Genomic DNA, 24,056 nt, shown 5'->3' on the forward strand with positions numbered 1-24,056 from the left:
GCAATCGGAAGTATTGGAAATAAACTTGTTCTGACTCGTCAGAATGCATCGGAAAACGTAGCTTTTCAGTTTTCCCTGCTGCTTATTTTACTGGTGACTCTGGACACAGAAATAAAAGATCTATCAGAGCGCAGAATACTTCTAAACTCTTCACCAGAAAGCGAAAAGGCACACCCAGTTGGTGCTTTCCAGGCTAAGGCTCTGGATTAGAACAAGTCATTTTTGATGGCCTGCTTGGAGTTTGAGAAAAGCATTTCTGTTCCAGCCTCCTGTTTTGAGGGCTGCTGGTAGAGAAGGGCAAGAGGGATCTTTGTGGCTGCAAAGCAAAATAAATTACATAGTTTATACTAGTAGTAGCTATTACTGTTTTTTCCAGAGTTAAGACAATTTTGTCTTCTCACCAAGCACTGTCATTTTTGCAGAATATGTTCTGTGGTGGCAGGGAGGAGAGAAATATTGGCCAAGTTTTCATCTCTCCTTGATGTGTTATATTCTGTCTAATTTCTGTAGCATTTATGAAGAGAAAGGAATAAAAATAAGACTAATAAGATGACATAAAAATTGGCAAGCTGTTTGGTTTTTGGGTTTTTTTTTAGCTTTATTCCTGTATGAGATATATCAGAAATAAATCAGTTGGGTTATTCTATACTAAGCATCAAAGTCTCTGCACTGTAGTTCATCGAAACTGAATGTTTGCCCCCTGGTTTTCTAAATCTGAGGATTTACGTGGCTTCAGCAAGTCCAGATCTGTAGGTGGCTTTTCTGGTCACTCCTTTCTCAGTGGAAAAATGTTTCTAACAAAATAGCACACAAGGACTGGGCGGGGATGTCTCTGGGTGTGTTTCTGAGGAGGAATTATGTGATCACAGCCATTTTTATGTGGATTTTTTTAGAATAGAACAACTTGAGCTCTGTCAAGCTGAGGCTTGAGTATGACGGAGATGATTTCAGGATAGACCAGGAAGAAAGGTGGCCACAGAAGTGCTTGGTATCAGTAAGGTAAATTATCCACCAGTATTTGAGGATGTAATGGTGTGGCTATCGCATTAGGCACTGCACAATGAGCTTGGGTGTGGTGTCAGATTACTCACCAGGTATTAAAACGATCACAGACATTTTTCTTTTATGTAAACTCTGCAGGGGAAAAAAACCCCACATTCCACTGTGTCTTCCTGTGAGTAATATATAAAGTCACCTGAGAGATAAAAATGTCAGTTGTCCTCCTCCCTACCCCTTCCCCAGGATAGGGGAAAAAGAAAGGCTTAGACCAGCTTATTTGCCAGTTAGTGTGACAGTAATTGGGAGCCTTCAGAATGAGGATGTGAGTGACGGCAAGCCTTTCCTTCAAGCACATTTGATGAGTTCTGAAATCACCTTGATGAATTACTGTGGCTTTTGAGAAGTGGGAATAGAATCAGTCATGTTGATTTGACAGACTGGTATGTGAGCTGTCATTACAAAATCAAAATTGACAGTAAGCCCCTGAAAATCCAGTGACTGTGCTATGCTAAAAATATAAATACTTTGTTCCTGTTAGGTTTTGTATGTTAAAGAAAATAATTTCCAGTGCAATTATGAAGGCTTCAGTCATGCTATTACAGGTGGCTTTGGCTTACGGATTTTGAGAATTTTCTTTTTCTGAATTGTTTGTCATGCAGTTTTAGCTTACTGTCATTGCTTTTATTCCCAAAACAGCGAGTGGGTAAACACAGGAGTATGTAAAGGGATGTTAACTGCATGAGTGGTAGGACTGACTGTTTCAGTGCCTGGTTTTCCCTTCCTATGCCTTCTCATATATTTAGGTAGCTGCTGTTTAATCAGGGCCTTAGACAATGCAAGACAGAAAATGTAAATGATCAAGTCATGCAAATATTGCCTGTATAAGGCTTGCTTGTCACCCTGGCTCGGTCTGCAGCAATAGAGGTGTGGTTGGCAGCTAAGTGCATCTGTTCCATTTTAATACTCTAATAGAAAGAAATTTTTAAGATGGAGACAGGTAGATTTCAGTGTAGTCCAGGCGTGTGTTAATTGTCAAAGGTGATCAGATTTACTCTCAATGTACTGGAACAGGTAATATTGCCGTCAGGATGTGTGAAGGCTCAGATACTTGTACTCACCCCAGTCTGCGATGGTTTGCCCGTTAAAAGTGGTTGGTGGGCTGTGACCATTTCAAGAAGGAGATATTAATGGAAATTAAACCACCCAACTGAAGTACAAAGATGCTTGACTGCACAGCTGCCGTTGTTTTCTTTGAGTATCTTCCAGACCTTAGTCTTCCATGAGTGAGGTCTAATCTTCTGTGAATAAGGTTCACCAACAGAAGTTAGCTCTTTGCTTTTTCAAAGGTACATGAGTTCAGGGCACTGTGGAGAACTGTATACTTTCTACTAATAGAACTCTGGCAGTCGAGTCTGGGAGATGGAGTCTTATCTTTTATTTCATGTCATTCTGGATGTTGATACTGCTATATTATAGTTGTAATGTGTTTCCAGAGATGAACACATCTTTTAAAACTTAGCATTGTAAACTGAGAACGAGAGAATTGTTCTTTGTGGTCTGCTCCACAGCGGTAAATAAGAGGACTTGCTTTGAAAAGACAAAATTACACGTCTGGAGTAGAACTGTGTTTACAAGGCCAGAGCAGCAAAATTTGTCAAGTTGACAGTGGATTTTTGATAGATAACTTCCCAGGATTATAATATTTTGCCCTCTTGCTTGGATGATTTTCAAGTTTTGTAACTTTAAACTTTTTATAACTAGGATTATAATTCCAAAACGTATTAAGAGGCAGCAAGATACATCTTTTTTCTATTTGAATTCAAGCTCTTGCCAAAAGTAACGATAACTTTTGCTAATTACTGATCAGAGGGTCAGTGGGATGTTGGAGGTTTGGATTTTTTCTCTAATATACAACTGTCTCACATTGTTTTCTATATTAAAAAAAACCACGTAGCTTTCATTTTTGTGGTTAAGCTCTGCAGTGTTTGTTATTGGTTAAGAGTAGGTGTTCAATGGAAACCCTGAGACTTGAGCCTTTTGTTTCCACTCACTAAAACCACGAGTACTGTTTTTAATGATCCTGTAAAGCTGTAAAGAAGAGATGCTATTTTTATAAATCTGGAAGGTGAGACTAATACCAATGCAGCAAAATATTTAAGGTGTGTGGGTTTTATGTTTTGGGGTGGGTTTTTTTGGTTATAATTGAAGGTTACATGAAAAGTCTCATTCAAAAGGAGTACCTTGCCCCAGGCTATTTCTGGCCACTGGAACTGCTCTTTTTAGCAGTGCTACAAATTGAATCACCGGGTGCCAGTAGCATTTAAAGCAAATGAGGCTCAATTACATTCTGAGTCAGAAGCACCTGAATTAACCTGCTTTTCAGCAACAGTTGGGTGATCTCTCCTACTGATATTTAAAGACTTTAAGCCCTGTGCGAATGGTAATTTAACACTACTTAAAAGCGATGAGTGATGAGTAGGTTTGTCCTTGACAAAAAGCGTTTGGATTTTTACAAGGAAACTATACTCAGGTGTGGAGAAAATGCTGAATAGTATGTTGAGTAGCTAATTTTTATTATTTTTAAATGCAACTGTTACGTCAGAGCTGAAACTGTCCAGGCTCTGTGCCATTTCTGCAATAAGCTGCCTCTTAACCTTGGGTGACTCCAGAGCTTTAGTGCAGACTAGGTTACATTATTAAAATACAATTGCAGCCTCTGTCATGGAAACAAGCAGAATAGTCACCTTTGAAACTTAAGTTCTTTATCTTACTATTCCTACTATTATTACCAGTGAAGCTACTGCAGGGCTAGCCAAAGGAGGTTATCTGGCTTAGTTTGGTAACTGTAAGCTATTTTTGTTATCAGCTGTTGTAGCATTTACATGTTTGCTTCTAGGTTTGCAACTCTGGTTCTAGGAGCAGTAACAAAACTTGAATTTCTGGACTGCTACAGGATTCTTTCATCTACTTTAGATAGCACTTTGCTCAGTACTGTAACCAGGATGAGCTGAAAGGAGGGTTTTGACTGTATTTGTGTGACTTGCATGGTAAATAAAGGATGGTTGAATCTAGCTGTGAAGCATTCTTTTTGAAACAGAAAATTTTTAGGTGGATTTAGTATAAAGGAACAATTCCACGGGTTATCACTTGAGTTCCATATTCCATTTCACCTATTCTCATTATGCCTCATTGTTAGGGTTGCTTTATAGTATTTAAATGTGTCGTTAAAACTTAGCCAGTGCTTTAGAGATGGCTTCAATTAACGAAGACAGCTAAAAATCTGTGCTAAAATAAGCTGCTCATGAAATTACTCCTAAAAACTTGATAAACCTGTGATGCTAAAAGAAACTGTCTTGAAGCTTTCATATTCTGTTCTTCCCTTTTTCCTTTATGTTTCCAGTACTGCTTGACCATTTAACAGGTCTGGAGCAGCTTTTGGAGCCTGTTAGAAGCTAATGTGGTCTCCTAGTGGAGACGAGATGTGTTGGATTTAGAGCTGGCAGGAGAGCGCTGGGGAGAAGGTAGTGCTGCCTCGTGGAGCCGTGCATGAAACTGCGCTGAAAATACCAAATAGGTGATATTTTGTTATCTGTCTTCATTAGAGGTAGAATTAAAACATAAATCTGGATGTTTTAGTCCTCACAAGGATAAGGTGCTTAACCCATATTAGCTTGTGGGATGCAATGCAGGTTATTATTTGCTGCTGCAGTGTTAAATCTTGTCTGTAGTATCCTGCTTGTAGGTAGTGGCTGTCATTTGTTCTTCAGTTACAATTTGTGTGTTTTCACTCATCTTTTGACAATTCTCTTTTTAGTTATAGACAGGACTAGTGCAGGTAGACTTAAGCTGTGATCTGGAAGAGAAATGGGGAAAACCTGGATTATCTGCTGTTAGCAACCCCTAGGTCTGCTTACTTCCACGCTTTGGAAGGGGTTGTTAAGTCTGCAGCATTGTGGTAACAGAGCAGTGTTCTGACAACTGTGTTCAAATGGGCATCTTTTCTCTGAAGTTGATGGTACCTTATGGTTTCTTACTAATGTAGAAATGATATTGTGTGGTTGACTGAACAGGTGCCTGAAGTCAAGGAGCTGAATTCTTGAAGCTGATATAGTTTAATAATTCTTTGAGAGGAGGATGCAACAGTGTATAGAACATAATAAGGCTCAGGAGGTGGAAAAATGTCATTGTGAACTCCTGCTGTGATGAAATGAATGTGCCAGCAAAGTGGGTGCTCCATTACCTCTTGAAATAACATCACAGTAGTCTCGAGATTGTTTTGTATACAACATATAACAACCTTTCTTGTGATAATAATATGTTTAAAATGAATTAATGATTAAAAAACAGGCAGACAAGAAACTACATTGGTAGTTTTGTTTAAAAAAATAATTAGCTGTTTTCACTGCTCTTGGATGACTTTGCTTTTATTAAAAGATCTTTTTGTCGTTTAAGTGCAGTCTTCCAAAATCAATTGCTTTGAAAGTAAATAGAATAACTGAAGCTTTATTAGAGACTCCTGTTATGTAAACAATTGTTAGCATGAAGCTGTTTGACATCTATTTTTACAATGGGGGCAGCATCTATGAAGTGTTGAGAAAAAACACCTTCAAATCAAAGAAATTAAAAGAGAGAGACCCACTAAAGAGGAGGTGCGGAAGCAGACACTTAAAATGTTTGATTTCTGAATACCTGGGAACTTCTGTGTAAAATGGAATTTTACATTTTGATTTGACTTTCGAAGACTCATTGAAATAGAAGGCTCTTCTTTCCTACACTTGGCAGCTGCAGATATTCACTTAATACTGCTCTTACTGTATATTTCAGCGTGTCCTTACTATTGCACCTGGAATTTTGAATATATGAGGTTTGCAGGTTATTTTGTCTTCTTTTGTTTGAAAACAAAAATTTTGGGGAGGGTGAATAGTGTAATGCTAACTGTTGAACATAAAAGAATGGAGGTGGGAGGAACTTCAGACTGTTACTCCATTCTAGTCCTGTAAGTCCATCAAACGTATTTCCAGTAATACTGTCACAGTACACCACAAAAATATGCATGTGTGCACACACAAAGCAGCTAGAAAGATGCAACTTCTGCAATTTTTGTTTGGTTTTTTGTTTGTTATTCAGTGGGAGTGTTTTTTATGGAAGTTTGCTGGGGTGAGGTGAATTCTTAAAGGTTGTATTGCAGGTTGGAGGCTGAGGGGTGGTTTTGGACAACTTTGGACCCGTGTATCCAGCAGGACTTTAATTCTCCCCTCTGCTGTTTCATTGTTTCACATTGCAATGATAATGTTTTTGTAGCTGTAGTGTGTGTCATTGACGTAAAAGAAAAATTACAGCTGCTGAATCAAGCTGGGAGAGAAGCTCTTACTGGATAGTGGGTGGCAAGCAACAGTTTCTCATTTTTTGTTAAGTCGGAGTTTTTAATGCTTTCTCTTTCATTGAGTTGGGATGGGTCTTAACTGAATGATTCATGTATACTTCTCTCAGTTGAAGAAATTATAAACGTATTGCAGTGGCAACAAGATGATCTCCCCTTCTTTCCTGAATTTACTTCTCATCTACCAAATACCTATAGTAGTAGTCAGGTAACTGTAGATTATTCTTCCATGAAAAAGAATGATACTGGCCTTTAGTGATTTTGATTTTTCATATGGTTTCTCATTAGGAGATACCAATCCTAACTGGTGCTGTGATACTTTCGATACTTCAGATCACTAAAATGTAAAAAGTGTTGCTTTGTTCTTTCATCTCTGCCTGTGCAGCTGAAGTGTTTGCAGTCTTCAGAACGCTACCCACTTCCCATTGCTTTCCCTTCTTGAAGATTACTACTTATGTTTTTATTTTAGGTGGGCTGGTTGTGTTGCTGTGTTTCAGTTAAAACGAGGTTCTTGTGTAATTGTTGTCCACCCACATTTCTGCTTACCTGTGTTTATTGAAGACCTATGTTTAAAACTGCTAGCTTTAACTGTTTGCATAGTTCTTCCCCAGTTAATCTGGAGTATTTTAGAAAGGAATGAATAAGGAAGAATAGTGACTTCTCTAGCTGACACCAAGAGGGAATGTGTGTCTTTATCCTTGAATCTGAAGATTTCTACAAGCTTGTCCTGTTTCTCTTTACTGTGGCTTCTTAAATGGTTGATCTTACGGCAAGCACTACTACATCTGGAAGTTGTGGTGGTTGGTTTTTAAGCCAAACAAACAAAAATTCCTGCAATATAGTATTGTATATACTCTGAAAAGCTGTCTAGAGGAGACTTGTTACACAAACTTTAACCTGTTTTTTCTGATCCTCTGATATGCAAAAGGAATTGTCCTCTCCAACTTCCCCAATTACTTGGAAAAGGCCTCAGACTCGATGTTGCTGCAATTCTTGTGGTTGTTTGGGTGTTCAGAAAGCAACATGTATGTGCTTCTGGGAATAGCTTTTCTTGCCTCCCTGAGAACAGGACTGACTGAAATTTGACCAGTTGAACCAAGAGCTGAAAACTATTGTGGCTCTTCTAAGTGCCTTCTGCCTTTCTTTTGTTAATCTGTTTAGTTCTTCCTTGATTTTTTTAATCCTGGTTTAATCATTGTGTTACTGTAATAGTCATTTGCATTGACAAATGCAACAACTCTTTGAAAGGAAAGGAGCATGTTCTAGACATGCGTGTCTGCTGTTAACTCCCTAGTCTTAATCATCGATGGGCTTGGGAGTCCTTATGATTGGTAGAAAAAATTTCCTAGGTAATAGATCACGAAACCACTTACTATTAAGAGTTGAACACTTCCCCTTTCTTCTAAATAAGCTGTAATGGATGTATAGTATCAACCAGAAATTACAAAGTTAGTTATGTATATCTTCCCCAAAAATTTACTGTTTGAGCCATGTGCAGGTTGTATGTTTTGGGTGGTATGAGCAGGGACGTTTGAGCTTCCTTTACATACATAGTGTCTTTTCATTACTCTAATGGTGTATGATTAGTGATTGAATGTCGAGTGAGAATAAAAGGTCAAGAAAATTATATAATAGATTTCATACCATGTTTTGTTTTTTTTTTCCTGTGAAACGCTAGATAAATATAACTTTATTCAACACTTTTCCGTTCTGTAGTAAGACATTAGCTCTCACTCACAGGATGTTGTGAAGCTTAAATCATTGTAAATTGCTGCTGGATCCTCTGTTGGGAGGTAGTGTGGTGGAGTTGTGATGTAGGTGTGTTTGGGGTTTTTTTGTTTGTTTGTTTGTTTCCCTTGTGGTGTTACAAGCCAGGAAGTTTCAAATGAGAGATAACATCTTGTCCTTAATTGGCCCCATATTCCTAAGGTAATTTACAGGCTACCAAATTAGAGACTTTTGCATGAAAGTAGATAAACTTCTTCCTTTGTTTTCGCAGTCCAAAACTACTGTGGATAAAAGAAAGCAAATCTTGAAAGTGATTTAACTGAGCTTCAGTGAGTTTGGAGCAGAATTTTTATGATGTTCCTGATTTTTCTCTCCTTGTTGTGTTTGTGTTTTTTTGAGTGACTTCTCCAGCTGAGAGCAATGTGTGTCTGTATCCTGGAATGTGAAGATTTCTACAAGCTTGTCCTGTTTCTCTTTACTGTGGCTTCTTAAGTGGGTGATCTTACGGCAAGCACTAGTACATCTGGAAGTTGTGGCATTTGGTTGGTTGGTTTGTAAGTCAAACAAACAAAACTTCCTGCAATATAGGCTTTTGTATACATTCTGAAAATATTATACAGTCACTGCAGCCTATTGGTGTTTATGTAGCTTTAAAAGAAGGGTGGGAATGTGTGTTACACACAGGCTTTCAGGATTTGCTGTTGGGTGGAAAAGTCTGTTGCTGCAGAGCCGTGTGTTGCGAGCAGGCGTGCGGCGGCGCGGGGAAGGAATGAGGAAGCGGAGCGCTTGCCGTCAGTTGACAGGGTACAGCCAAGTTTCGGCCAGCAAACAGGAGGAGAGGAAGAATCTCAATCTAGCAGAAATACTATTCGGGGCTTATCATACTAGTGTTGTTCATGGAGCTCCCTGGGTGGAGGTAAGAAGCTTTTTCTTCTACCTGTTCTTCTCTGATCAAACACAGGCTTTGTCTTCTCTTTTTTTTCTTTTCAGTGGTTTTGATATTAAAAACACAGCTAGCGTGGCTTATGCTTTTCTGTGAAGCATGAATTTGGCATATGGGGTGTTTGTGTGTGGCTTCAGTGTGCCTTCTGAGACCAAAGTGTTGGGTCTCTGTAAATGCCCTATTACTTTTGGCTGGTCAGGGTTTCCCAGGGGTTGTCATGTTGATTTTTTTGCTACAATGAAATTCAGGACTTTAAAAAATATTAGGTCCTGTGCTTCTTCTCAGACAAGAGAGCAATGATACTTCAGTGTTCTCAGAAATGCTATTTATTATCTAGATCACACTGGAGTGGAAAACTTATCTACCTAAATAGGTCCTGTGAAGCACTGGTGAAAATTGGTGATGTCTTTTTGGCACTAGGCAGGTATGAAAGGATCAGGTTGTTTGGGTAGGATTGCACTGTGGGCATCTGATAATCCTGATTAGTTAGGAATTGTTTCACTGTTCTGTTAATTTCATTTAGGTGGTTGATTTATTTTTAATCTTGAGTGTCAGCAAAGTTTTGTAGTAGTTAATGTATCACAGAACCAGTCTCACAGAAGAGAGAACTGCATCTTTGGCTAGGTTACTTTTTCTCAGGAATGTGCATGGTACTGGTACTACTAATGAGTAAGAGTCTTTAAAATAATTAATAAAATGTTTTTCTTTATTAGATGAAAATACAGATTAGCCACAAGCTGCGTTTGTGTAAGCAGGTCGGTAGGCAAGCCTGAGTTTGTTTTGGCAGCGAGAAGCTCCTTAATGTTAAGCTTTGCACTCAATAGATGTACTTACATCTTTACTTTTAACTGCTACAGGAAGTTCTACTTGTTTCACTTCTAAGTAAGACTCGGCAAAAATGAAACAGCTTCAGGACTAAAACAAAAGCAGACCATAAAAATTACTTACTCAGAATGTCAAGATGATGAGACTGCTTGAGTAAGAAGAGCTTAGCGAAATGCTGGAGATGTGTAAAAACAGGGGAGCCGGTAAGGCTCTGAAGAGCTATATGTACTGGGAGGGCAGAAGCGGAGCAGAGGGTGCCCCGTACGTGTGCTGAGTCATCTGCCGTAAGCTGTAACGTGACTTACCGGGGACTGCTGCTGGGAAAGATCCCTGTCAGCTTCGGCATGACGAAGCGGCACATGATAAGGCTGTGCTAGTACACATTAGGTCCAAATAACATGTTTGTGAGAGGAGTCAGTATATATGTGGTACCTGTACTAAAGGACTGGAGGGTGCAGTTAATTTAAAGGGAGTTGAGCTTTAGCTGAAAGCAGAAGAGAGTTTTCCTGTGTGTCATCATGCATGAAACTTGATGCCAGTGGGTATTGGTACAAAGTGTTCTGCATTTTAAAAACATCTCATTCCTGAGGGTTGAATCTGCAAAGCTTTCTCGCTTCGCGTGGAAGGCACTGGTCATTGCGGACACAACACAGCTTGGACAGGAGCCTGCGTTACCCTCTGCGTTGTAGTCCAGCCGAGTAAGGAATGCGATGAAATGTTGAGTAGTTGTCCCAGTGGCTTACAGAACCATCCTGTCTTTCTCTGAAGAATGATCCTGTCTTCCTCTGAAGTACTAGCCAGGGTCCCAGAGTAGACGGGTGACTGATCTGATATTACAGTGTGACATTTCCAGTCTAAGCTGAAGGATGGAATTTCAAGGATTTTTTGGGAGTTGAGGGAGGGCCCAGAAGAGAGGGGAAAATGTTTTCAGGTTCTTCTAGCTGTGGATAAGAGCAGCTTATGTATCACTACGCAGGAGGAGGAGGCTTGCTTACAGGTATTTCATGTGTTCAGACGCAGAAGTAAGGAAATAAAACTGTCTCTGGTCCTGCTGTAGTATCCAAGGTCTATGTCTTGGGGCATGTTCGTTCTTAATTACAGCTTCTAGTCCTCCAATTTATGTGCTGTGGATGTGTCTTTTTAGTTTTTGGTTTCTTGGGTTGTGGAATATGTTTTCCTCAATCATGCACGAAGAAGTTTCTGTATATATATTTGAAGTGTTGGAAGCTAACCGGTTTGAAATGCCTAGCAAATTGAGAGAGTGAGTTTAAAATGTCATAATATTATGGGAAGGGAGATTTTATTTAAATGGGTATGCCTCTTATAAATATTTGCATTTGTATTTTGCTCCGGCATAATGCTGGGAGAGAAACATTTAAAAAAAGAAGAGTTGTAGCATGCAAGTGTGAATGTGTTCCTTCTACATTATCTGTACTAGGAAGTATTATCTTTCTACAGTGATGATGGTTCCGGTAGCTGTCTGTGATAATGAAACTGTCTCACTTCCATCATTTTATTGCTGCTTGAAATATCTCCTGTTGAAAGTAGCTCTTCAAAGTTCGAGAATATTTTGCTTCCAGTTGTTTCCGAGGTCACAGCAAGTCACAAAGCTTGTAAAAAGGCGCGTATCGTTCCCAGATTCACTTCTGATGTGTATACCCAATCTGTATGCTTTGTGCCTGAAATAGATTTAGGTTGTATCTCACAGCTTGATGCTGCCTCCTTGTCTGAAGATTAAAGATCCAGCAGGAAAACTGGACCATCTATGTGGAAAGCTGTGGCTTTCCACATAGCACAATACACAGCAGCAATACTTGATTTGGTGCCAGCCTGTGTGCGTGCAGCTCCTGAACCCTCCGTCCCTGCGATGCCATCTCTGTCTTACATGAGACCAGAAGAATTCCACAGTTCTGTGCTGATCTCTGGAGAGATTTATTAGCAGAACAGAGGTTGTTGCTCAGACAGCTATTCTATTCTTCCCTGGGGAAAAGGTTGGCCGGATCAAGCTAGTTAGCCATCTGTTCCAGCAGTTAGACCGTGCTGAAATAAATGATTTCCTGCAATTTCTCACAGCCGTGTTTTCTATTGTCAGTGCTATCTGTGGCTTTCTTCTGGTGTTTAAACACCAGTATATGTGCACAGGCACTGCAGAGTCTGGTGAAATAGAGAGGAAGAGAGAAGGAAACGGGGAACTGTCACCCACTGATGAAATGTGCCTCTGTTTAGTGCAATTCCACAGTCAGGGCTGTGGGATTTCCATTCAGGTGTGGTGTGCCCATCTATTCTGTCAGTTTGGTGTCAGACTTGGACTTGTTGGACCCTTTGGAGAGCTGTACCTGTGCGTAAGCTTTGCCTCTTTGTTCTCCAGACTTTTGAAGCCTGCCTTGGTAAGAGATCAGGATGCTACTAATTACCCTCTCCCTCCTCAGACTCCTCAAACTTCTCTGTCAACTGTCAAGATTGTAAATAAATGTGACCTATTTCATTATGCCAGATAAATATGACCTATTTCATTATGCCAGTTGTCTGGAGTGGCCAGAGGTGTAAGTAGGAACAACATGTCTCTGTTTATTATTAAGTTGTTAACTCATGTTAAAGTTTTGTTTAACTGTTTTTTCAGTTCAGAGCCTGGGATGTTGGAGCCTCCACATCCACATTTACTTTCTAGTGCTCATGATATACCTTCATGTCAGCTTCTAGCTTTAGATTTCCTCAGTAAGAAATCACTCTTTTCCTTAATGCTTGCTTAATAATCTGTGTTTCACATAGACTGTTCAAATTGTTTCTGAATTGCAGATGAGTCTGGGAGATTGTTGCTAGATATTTTAATTCCAGTATGGTGGAAAGGAAGCAATATGATTCAGCTCTTAAACTTCGAACCTCAAATGGTATTTCGTAGCACAGCAATACATACACTAGATTTATCAAGCTGTGTATTCTTATTGGCAGAAGGATTTTTGTGGAGTTTCAAAGTAATTTCTATTACAGATTTGGTTTACAAAGAATGTTTCTAGCTGGAATACTTATAACAGGGTTTACCTAAAAATATATAAAAAGAGGGCTTGGAAATAAATGTCCTGGATGTTTTAGACAGTGTCTCTTGCTATTGATTTCTTATTGATTCCTCGTTGGCTGGCAGACAGTGGCTGTGTGACATTTGTACCTTGTCTTTTGCAGACAGAAGTCATTTTTATCATTAGTTTTAGAACTATGCTTTAATATTTCATTGATGAAACATGGCTAAAAGCTTATACTAGTAACTCTTCATTGTTTGCTTTGACAAAATGATGTTAGCTGTGAATAACATTGCACTAAATTCCATAACGAAAGCCTGAGGCTTTTCAGAGTCTGTGTTTTATTTAGCATTAAACTTTTGTTGCTGTTTTAAAATGTTTTGCTTCTGAATTGCACAAGTCCTAACTTGAAGTTTCTCTCTCTGTCTTTTCTTAGAATTGAGATTTTAATTTTGAGGTTGTTTTTAAAGCTAAGATTTTATAACAGGTTGCTGGTTCTTATACAAGAACTTTCTATCTGAACGGGTATTAGGAAGCAGGTACAGACTCCTCAGTGTAAAACCTAAGCCAGTGGTCTGTGGGAAAGTGAAGCTAATATATTTGGGTTCTTGGGGTGCGTTTTTTTTCTTGTTGTTTTGCTTCTTCATTTAGAAAAATCTGTTTGGTAGTAAAACTGTGTGAGCTGCACTGTTTTCTTGCTAGTTTCACTGGTGATAGAAGGTAAGTCAGACATGAGTTTGGGGGTTCCTTGAGAAACAGTTGTCATTCTTCCAGTCCAAAGTGACTTCTAGATATTTTCCTCCTGCTTTAGAGGGATGGAGCAGTTTGGTAGAGAGCCCTGGGGGCAAGTTCTGAATGCTGAATTATACCCAGCAGTGCAGGGAGATTTCCAGGATAACTGGGAGGTGGCTGGATAAGCCCACGTGGTACCGTGGAGCTCTGCACAGATCAGCTTGTCTGCACGTCCAGTAGTAGCAGTATGTAGTATTGCAGTAATACAGTGTCTGACTATACCCTGAGCTCTTCATCCGCTGCTTCTTGAGATTATGGCAGCTCATATGTCCCCACAGCATCACTGTGCGCCATGCCAGAGCCCACTGAACTTGGAGGAAACCTTACTTGTCATAAACGTTTTGGGTGAAGCTTTGTCTAAGCAGAATTAATTAAAACTTTAATATGGTTAAAAAAAAAAATAGTGGCATAAGCACAACAGCACTTCAAAATCATCATTCTTTATCCAAATGTGGTTGATGTTAATTAGCTCATTTGTAAAGAAAAAAGTGAACATAAAACCAAAAAGCTAATTAGTCTCTAACTTCAGTGAGATAGATAACTGTATTGTTTTTTTGGTTGTTTGGGTTGGTTTGTTTGTTTCTTTTAAGCTGCATACAGGCAGAAACAGCTTTAAGTGGTGTTTTAAGTTTGGGTTTTTTTTTTCCCAGTGCCAGAGATTAGCTGGAATTAAAGCAAGTCATGACTCAGTCTTCTCTTTAGTGTCAGAACTGCACTCCTAGTTCAGCCATACCTCTGCAAGTGGTATTTACCTAGCACAAAAGATTTCATATGCCAGTTCCAGTAGAGAATGCTCACTTTCTGTTTCTGTTTTCTTTTAGGTTATGTCTCACACTATGTGCTGACTGTCTGTACTTACAGAAGATATTTAAAAGCAAACAGACTTTTTTTTTTTTTTCAAAGATTTTGATTCCAGTGGAATCTGCGCTTTAGATTTTTGTCTTGTCAATTTACTCCTGAAGCAATGCCTGTACAAGCTCCACAATGGACGGATTTTCTCTCCTGCCCGATTTGCACACAGACTTTCGACGAAACGATTCGGAAGCCCATCAGCTTGGGGTGCGGACATACTGTCTGCAAGATGTGCCTCAACAAGCTCCACCGTAAGGCATGTCCCTTTGACCAGACCACTATCAACACAGACATTGACCTCCTGCCTGTGAACTCAGCCTTGCTGCAACTAGTGGGTGCTCAGGTATTGGTGCTTTTTTAATTTTAATTCTGTGTCTGCGTTGTTTTCCTTCTTTTAGATGGGTAATTAATGAATAAAGAATGTAATTCTGCATTAATTGTGTGTAGAGTAGACACCTTTTTGTAGACTGACTTTGACAAATGCAGGTTTTAGACCTTCGATGTGCTGTAGTAGAAGTGGCTGGAACAGCAGTTCAGATCTCGCTTACACTGGTTGCTGTAAAACTTTGTTACATCTAAATTAGTGTAACTGTGGGCTGTTCCTTTCCTTCTTCCCTAACTTCTATCTAGTCATGCTCTCCCGAAAAGCTGAACTGGATCCAGGAGCTTATCTCGTGGGAAGCCATTCTTCTTCTGTGTTACTTCCTTTACCATATTCATGCTATGGACTTGTGATCGGTTGTCCCAAAGCAGGAGGAGAGAGTAAGGGAAGTGGGACAGACCCTTCTGGTAGCAGCCTTAGTACTGCCTTATGTTTAGTTTGAAACGGTGCTCTGGGAATATAGTTTCCTGAGCTGACATGTTAATCTAAATCCATATAGGTGAATGAGGGGAGTCTGCCCGAGACTCAAACAGGTACCTGTGAGGTGAGCTGAACCAGTGATCTGATGGGGATGAGAGCGCTCTGGCAGCACTGGGATGTGTAGAAAGCAGGATCGCCCTGTTCAGTTGCAGCACAGACTTAAATTGGCATCAGCTTATCACAGTTAGATTGCTGGTAATTTCCTGTGACCTGTGCCATACCGAAGGCTGGACAGAATTGTGAGCTTGGGGAAAGGAGGGACAATCATGTCTAACTTATAATGGGTGAGGAATAAAAATGTAGACAGGCTGGGGTTTTTGTTTTGTTCTGCTTCTGTGTCTGGGCTGAGCTGAGTCTCAGAGGTAGCAGAAAATTCCATGAGATCCACAGCTCAGGGAAAAGAAAAGAGCTCTGTGCAGGAACTTCAAAAGCTGTGGAGGAAAGAAAGATGTTTGTATGATGCTTTTCATTAGGCACTGTGACCTGGAGAGATTCAGATGGTGTTTTGCCACTTCTTTTTTTGTTTGATATATCGAGTAATATGGCTAGCTTGTTCTTTTGTGGTGTATGGCATAGGAGTTGTTTCAGAAGCTTAGAAATTAGGTTGTGTTCCTGGCGGTGCTGAGTGACTCATGCTGCTCTGCAGGAGAGGGCGGTGAGATTGTGTGCCTCCATTTCTGTGATAACTCTGCTGCCATCCTTGAAGAGCTTCAAAGCACTGTGGAATCTGTGGGTGATGCCATAAATAAATATTGTCATTCTCTTTCTCCCTTCTTCCTTCCTCTGAGTTTCTAGAATAGTTCCAACTGCAGCCAAATATCCACCTTTATCATAAATGTCTTTTTCCTCTTGCATTTTTGGGGTTGTTTTGTATGCATTTGTTAAGCTTTGTGAGAAGCTATGTAATAGCTTTAACTTGATCTTTACCTGAATTAAAATTTCCATAAAAACAAGACCCTCTACAATGAGTAAAACTCTCTGCCCCTGTTACAGGTAATTTAGAACTCTATTCTGTTTTTGTTAGTCATCCAACCAGGGTGTCCTCATCTGTACGTGTATGAAGTATGAAGAAGGAAGAGTGGCTTCATGATAGTATTGGATTTGTCTTGAGAGTGAACTGAATTCTCGGTTGCAACTTTGAACTAATGACATTTTTGTGCTACTTTTTGTATTTACGTGATCAGCATTTATAAGACCTTGTTTCTTGGTGACCTGAAAGCTGCAAATGCCACCCAGAAAATACATTGTTCTCTCCCCCCTCATTTGTACCATCTCCCTCCCAGTTCCTAATTCCAGTGAGCACATGAATGAAATCAAGGTTCACTATAACTCTCCCTCCTTTCTTTTCTTTCGTTTTCCATTCCTGGCACCTGTTGTAGTGTTTACCAGACTGTGGAGTACTAGAAAGTAAGTACACTGTGCACTCAAGGACAGGGAACCAGTTTTTCTCTGTTGCCATTTTTTTCCTGTTTTTACAGAAAAAGGCTTTGTTAAGGAAAAAAGGAAATAAAAAAAGGTACTTGGGAGAAATGACTAATTTTGAACTCCACCCTGTTAAGAAGGTGGGCTCTCTTTGTTACATAGCCACAAAAATGATCTGCGAGCAGCAAGCCAGCTTACAGAGCAAGAGTAGCTAATTTCAACAGATCTAATTTTCTTGCTCCGCATGGTTTAGTTTCAGGAGAGTATATGTGTCATTAACATCCTCTAATCTCCAACAAATGCCCGCACACCTTAACCTGAGTCCATGGGGAGATGCGCGTTAGTTTAATTTTTGAATTATTCCAAAAACCAGGTTTTATTTTAGAAGGAAATCCAATACAACACAAAACTTTTATCTGGGGGGAGAGAACAGTTTGTTCTCTTCCCTGTGGGGTGGCTTCTGAGAAGTTCACACATTTCTAAGTGTTAAGTGCATCTTTGCTGGAGGCAGAGGAGGAAACCAGGCGGTTTGAAGAAGCAAATCTATTCTGCTGTGACTGGCAGCAATGATAGGATTCCAGGGCAAGTCATGTTGGTTGGCTTTTGCACAGACACAAGGGGTGAAATAAGCAGGATGGTATTTCTGGGGAAAATGTGCTAAGTTTGTCACACAGCCACCCAAGAAAGCAGTAACCTCTTTCTCTGATGATAGCATTCTCTCTCTATGTAGGTTTCATCGCTTTAATGGTGAAAAGAGTTGTTTTCTTACTTGAATTAGAGGCTATTTCTCAGTTTTCCCTCTCCTTACCTCTTCCACAAAATGAAACTTTTTGCCCAGGTTATAGCCACCCTTGATGTGAAAATTAACTGTTGCAGATACTCAAATGCTGTTCCCCTACTGTACAGAGCCACAAAAGAGGAATTTCTGTGAAGTTGTTTTTAGTGCAAGCTCTTGAGGAACTGAAGACAGTAGACTTTGGGTTGTGTTTGGTTTTGAGGTTTTTTGGCAGGAAGCAAATAATCTGTTTGCAGAGTGTGCGAGGGGGTGGAAATATTGGAAGAAACAGATTTCAGTCCACACAAAAAGAGGTTTGGTCTGTTTAACATGTTCTCATTCTGTGCAATTAGATGTCTAATGGTAATTAGTGACGACTCAAGCTGACATCCTTCATCGAGTTACACTGAAATCCCCAATTTGGCGTCACTGCCTGGTTAGAGATGCTGGTTTAGTGTTCTTTTCCGGTTCTCTTCCTCATGCCATCATAACCGGCCTCTTCCCACAGCCACAGGCAGCCATGCTGATGGGTGACATTCCACTGTCGGGATGCAGTCATTGCTGAGGCAGATGCACACAAAATGAGCACAAATTTAAAGTGATTAAACATCTGAGATTATTCTTCCTGTCTTGTTCTTGTTCCCCTGGGGAAGTGTTGATTATTATATTATGTAAAGACATTTGCATTGAAAACTGTGATACGGGTGTGGTGTCTGAGGGAATGGAATATTGAATGAGCATGAAAAGAATGAATTTGCTCTGAAAGGCGTCTTGTTTGGAGGCTCTCAAGAGGTGAAAAGAGAAGTGACCATAAGGTCTTGTGTGCTATTGAGAGGTTATTTTGTCAAGGGGAACTGAAAATGTTTTGGAGTCAAATTATTTCTCAGTTTTCCCTCAGCAATTACATGACAGAATCAAAATTAAAATTCGGATCTCCTGTGACTTCTCTGGATCATGTTTTTATTTCTCTCTTGGTAGATGCTCTTCTTAAAATTATTCTAACCCTAAAATATTTCAAAAAGTCTCAGAAGTGCATATGATAGAATCAGCAAAAGGGCAAATTATTTTTAAATTTTACCGTGAGATGCATCACATGAGTGAAGATGAGTTGTGTGTGGGGAGAAATATGTTCTTGTCTCCTGCCAACTACCAAATAAGCATCTTATTTTATTGTTCAATACTACACTTGCTCCAGCTTAAGATGAAAGTTTAATCTCTTGTGGGCTCATTTTGCAAAAAGTACAGTTGTGCATGGCTTTTAGATTTTTACACTGAAGCTTCCCTTGTAAAGAGAAGAAATGGGAATGATATGCAGATACGCAGCGTTGAATAGCTTGATTAACTCTTGCGAGTTTTTCTGTGCCAGCTTTTTCCTGGGGGAAGCTTTCTGATAGTTGCCGAGACAGTCCCTGTGTCTCTCTGGTGGAGTTGTGCTGTGTATGGCATTCCAAAGCGCTGCTATGAATGTGTGCTAAACCTGCCTTAATTCCAGATCGCAATCCAGGGCTGGACACGGCTTCCCGTCCCACGGCTGCCCCGAGCCCTCTTTGTCTGCTGGCTGGTGTGACACTATGGTCGCGTTTCAGATGGTCACTGATGGCAGACTGAATGCTTGCAGGAGCAGATAGGAATTTGCACAGACTGTATTACAGCAGTAAATACGGCGGAGACTGTGCAGTCTGTCTCGGCACAAATGCATGAGATGTGTGTTGTTTTATCAATAAGCCAGTTGTGCTCGTATTGCTACCCAGACAGAAGCAGGCTGCTAAAATGGCAGTGGCTTTGAAAAGGAGGTGGAGTATTCTGTTAACATGAAAGCAAATATTGAAGGTGCTTGTATTTGTTTCCCAAATCCCAAGAAACCAGTCCAGCTGAGGCTGTTGCAACAGTTATGGCTGATCACTGTAAATACAGTTGCAAAATCTCCTTTTGCTGAAAACAAACAAACAAACAACTAAACAAATGCCACTCTGTCCCTGAAACTAAAACACCCCCAAAACTTCAGGAGTTGACTGCAGTCTGTGAAAGCATCCAGGCTGGCCTTGCTGCCTTGGTGTGATTGAACTTGGTTTTGTTTTGCCGTTGAATAGGAGTAAAAAGGGAGGTGTCTGATCCAGACTGTCTTGATTATGTTAGTTTTGGGTTAGTATCAACTGTCTTAATTGCAGCTGATAGGTTACACTGGGAGACATTTTTGCCACCTACTGTAAAGCCAAGAGCTATGCAGCTGGTAACTTTATTTTGCAAGGTGTGTCAAATGAGCAACTCAGCACACACAGTTGTCTAAGCCTGTAGCAGTGTGATTGTATGATTGAAACAGCTTGCTTTCTATTAACATGGATAGGAAAGCTCCTGTCCATAGTGGTGGTGGCAATCCTATGTATATATGTGTGTGTATATATTTTAGTTATCACTACCTTTATTTGCTGCTGCCATGCGTGGCTTGGTTGCAGGTGAAGGTTAGTGGGTTTGTAGCTTCTTTAACTGAAGCATTAAAGGCTTGTGCTTGGAGATGGAACACCTTGGTTAGTCCTTGTTAGCAGCTGTGGTGGGATTAGCTTCTTGTTATTGCCAGTGGGGTAGTGATCGACTTAAAGACAGAAGTTTTGCACTTCAACAGCATATGCAGAAAGTGCTCATGTTTAGTCTTCTGAGAAATTCCAGTTCTCTATGCTATCTTATATTGATATTGCTGAATAGTGATGCTGAGAAACAGCACTACAGGGCTATGCTGCACCCCTAAAAAGAAAACAATGCAGTCAGATTAATACTTGCAGGGTGTTTGTATTCACAATGTAGGATAACTTGGTCTTGCTGCTTGATAATTGGGTCTAGTCAGAATGTGTTCCGAGGGTGTCTTAGTCAATTTGCTGATAAGTCTTTCTCCCACTAATCCCAGTAGCTCTGATCGGTTATCCCCAGATGACTTCAGAGCTGTGAGACCCGAGGTATGAATCTGTACTTACCTACAAACCAGGATTTGTCTGATTTGTTCTGGGTTGTTGTTTTTGTTTTTTGACCAGTCAGCTTTGAGAGTGTCTCAATATGTTTGTTATTTCTGCCAAAGTTTTATAGTTATAAGAATAGTTATAACAGTTATAAGAAATGCCATGTTTCTCATGTAATACTTTTTTTGTCCTGGAATAAGCCTTCTGCTCCTAGTTCCTGCCAGTCACTAGATAAATCTGCTAACTACGAATTCTCTTCATTTTTTGGTCTTACTTTTTTGCTTTTTTTTTAAAGAATGCTATTTGTTCATTAAGCAAGCTGAAAAAATGCTTACTAATATAGAAAAAGCACAGAAGAGGATGAAAACAGGAAATGCTTGATATTAACAAGCTTGATTTGGTGTGGTAAGCATGACTGCCACTTATTTATGCACATTCATTGTGGACTGTCATCTCTTTTCAGGTTCCTGAGCAGCAGCCAATTACTTTATGTAGTGGAGCTGAAGACACCAAGCATTATGAGGAGGGCAAGAAATGTGTGGAAGAATTAGCATTGTACCTCAAACCACTGAGCAGCGCAAGAGGTAGCTCCTGCATTGTTTCCTTTGAAAATGAAAGCTGAAAACAGATAAGATGCAAAACAAACTATGCAGATGGCTATTGAAAAATGGATATAGACCTTGTTTAGAAATAAAACAACTTTCCTAAGCAGTAAGGTTATTACTTCATGGGGGTGGGCAGGGGGAATTCTATCATATTACATATGGTGGACTTGAGAAATCTGTCAACTCAATTAGTAGAGGTGGACATCAAGTTTTCCAAAATGAATTTTTATAACAATCCGTGTCAAGCTTTTCCAACTAATACAGTGTGACAGCAGTATTGCCCTGAGTAGCAGTGTCCCAACGAACAGGCTCTGTGCTGTAGAACAAACTCTGTGTGGGAGCTGTACGTCAAGTAAGTCACTCATTCCTTTAACCTGGTTATTGTGGCTCCCAGCACATTTGTGAATCAACTTTTGCACATAATTAAACATTACCCAAGCAGTTTTTCACTTGGTGAGTTTGGTTTGTCCAGGCCAAAGAACTGGAGATATTAGATATAGATAAAAACCTCAATGTTTTGTGAAAACAGACAAATGATCAAAGGTGGCAGTGATCGCTGAAGCCCATAAATGGGGGAAGATCCTACTCTTGAGGAGTCCCCTGGGAATCTGTATGGGAAGAGGCAGGAGTGACTTCCAGTATGGGGAGAGAATTTATTAGAGCTTCCATCTTAGAGAGCCAAATCAGTCAATCACAAGACTTAAAACTGTACCAAAGCTGACCAGTAGGAACTGTTTGCTTTTAGTGCTGAGTAAAACTGACAAAACCAAACTTCTGATATGCTTTCTCTGGTGTTCTGTTTAATAAAGTGGACATCAGGAGAACTGCGTTTGTACTTCTGCAGCAGGTTGAAGGCTGGCATAAGAAGAGGACATATGAAATTGTTTATACATTTGTTTATATATTTGTTTTTCTCCTTCATTTTGTTTTGAAGGTGTGGGTCTTAACAGTACTACTCAGAGCGTGCTAAGTCGTCCTATGCAAAGGAAACTTGTGACATTAGTTCATTGCCAGCTAGTGGAGGAAGAAGGACGGATCAGAGCCATGCGTGCAGCGCGGTCACTCGGTGAAAGAACAGTCACAGAGCTCATCCTTCAGCATCAAAATCCTCAGCAGCTCTCCTCCAACCTCTGGGCTGCAGTGAGAGCCAGAGGATGCCAGTTCCTCGGACCAGGTACATCACATCACAGCACTGCTTCTGTACTAGGAATGATCCAGAATGAAGGAGGATCGATAAACAGGTGTCAAAGTGACTAAGTGATTTTTATTAGGCAGTGGCTTAATTTCTTAATAGTAGGTCTTCAGAATTAATGATTTATCTATTTGGCTGCTGCCATGAACTTCTTGCTTTGCAAAAGACTTGCAAAGTCTTCTGTAAAATTCAGGATAATGCATGTCCTTTTGTTCTTGTGATAAAATGGGAAGTAGTTTCTCACTCGCTATTATTTGAAGATGACCCTTCTAGAAAAACATATGGTTAATAGAAGTAACTGAACATGGCTTCTGTTACTTCTCTAGGGTAATAAACATACAAAACAGCTGTGAGGAGACATTTGTTACGTTTGGAGCATGTGTGTATGCATTTTTAAAAAGATATATGCTTAAAAATTCCTTTTCATAGAATAGTAAAACAATGTTGCTTTGAAAAAAATGAAGTCTCATTACTGGAAGTGTAGACTTGGTTGAGGACCAATGAAAATAATGCCTTGAAATATGAAGCCAATTTCTTAAGCTTTTCCTCAGTGAAATAAATGAAGATTAACTTTGGGGTGCTAACTTTTGTACCACTACGGGGAAGAGAGAGGCTTATTACCTAGCCAAATATGTAGTGCTACAGCACCTCATTTATTTCTGTGGGCACTAGTTGCTCTTTTACAGGCATGGGAACCAACCTGGCCCTTCCTCAGCCTATCAGCTGCTTCTGCTGGGGTAGATGCGGGACTTAGATAATACACTTGGAAAACTCTTCTGTCAGTAATAAAGACAGGAATGAAGAAGTCCTCCTATCATCTGATACCCAATATAGAACAAATAATAATTAGAAAAAGTTAAAAATTCTATCACCCCAGTCACAGTCTGGGAACCTGAAAGTTTCCATCCTTCCTTTTCTGTCCTTTCTTGCTCAGCTCCCTTTCCTGTCTGTGTGTTTGTGTGTGTTATGGGGTATCGGGGGTTGTAGCTGGTCTCCCACTTGTAGGGAAGCAAACTGTGCAAAAATCTTTCTTGGTCTTCTCTCATACTGCATCTCTTCATATTTCCCCCCACCAGCAATGCAAGAGGAGGCTTTAAAGCTTGTTCTGCTGGCTCTGGAAGATGGATCTGCTTTATCACGGAAGGTCTTGGTTCTCTTTGTGGTTCAGAGGCTGGAGCCGCGATTTCCTCAGGCTTCTAAGACAAGCATTGGGCACGTTGTGCAGCTTCTTTACAGAGCCTCATGCTTCAAGGTATGACAAAGATCCCACTTGGAGATTTCATAACACTATGAAAAATATTGGTTTTCATTTTCCATTTTCGTTATCCTGTAGCATTACACGCGCCCAAAAGATCTGTAGTTATAGAATTAACCATCAAGTCCCACATGTGCTTGGAGAGTTTTTTATTGTACGTCTGTGATGGCGATGTAGGCCGAAATGGCAGCTATAAGCTGTAAAGCTAGGTTTTTACTCTGTCCAGGTTTAATAATTGCACAGTAACAAAACCTGTAAGCCAGCATAACTTCTTTCCTTACAAAAGACTTAAAGCTGAAAAATCCCCAATTCTGTTAATTGAGTGGTGGTGTGGTTAGGAACAGAGAAATATAAGCCTCTTGGATATCAGAGTTTTATAGAGAGAACTTAAGCTGCTTATTGCACTTTACAGTATTTAATGGTCCATTCCTAGGTGCTCAACTTGGATTTCATTGATTTTTGCC

The 24,056-nt window shown here is 40.0% G+C and overlaps 1 protein-coding gene across 14 annotated transcripts in view; it reads left to right on the forward strand.

Moving 5' to 3' along the window:
• The window catches only part of RC3H1 (ring finger and CCCH-type domains 1), a 62,412-nt gene that overhangs the window by 8,083 nt on the left and 30,273 nt on the right, over window positions 1-24,056 (forward strand). For 9 of the 14 annotated variants that reach the window (XM_080348809.1, XM_080348820.1, XM_080348811.1 and 6 more), the window contains exons 1-4: window positions 14,297-14,876; window positions 21,004-21,124; window positions 22,080-22,319; window positions 23,414-23,589. In XM_080348809.1, coding sequence (XP_080204935.1) covers window positions 14,646-14,876; window positions 21,004-21,124; window positions 22,080-22,319; window positions 23,414-23,589 — 768 coding nt within the window. In that variant the 5' untranslated portion in view covers window positions 14,297-14,645. Of the gene's footprint in view, window positions 1-8,934; window positions 9,024-10,404; window positions 10,574-14,296; window positions 14,877-21,003; window positions 21,125-22,079; window positions 22,320-23,413; window positions 23,590-24,056 lie in introns of those variants that run through there. The other 5 variants (XM_080348815.1, XM_080348816.1, XM_080348817.1 and 2 more) reach the window with 4 other exon arrangements.

This window comes from Nesoenas mayeri, assembly GCF_963082525.1.
Source record: "Nesoenas mayeri genome assembly, chromosome: 8".
In the NCBI taxonomy this organism is placed as follows: Eukaryota; Metazoa; Chordata; class Aves; order Columbiformes; family Columbidae; genus Nesoenas; species Nesoenas mayeri.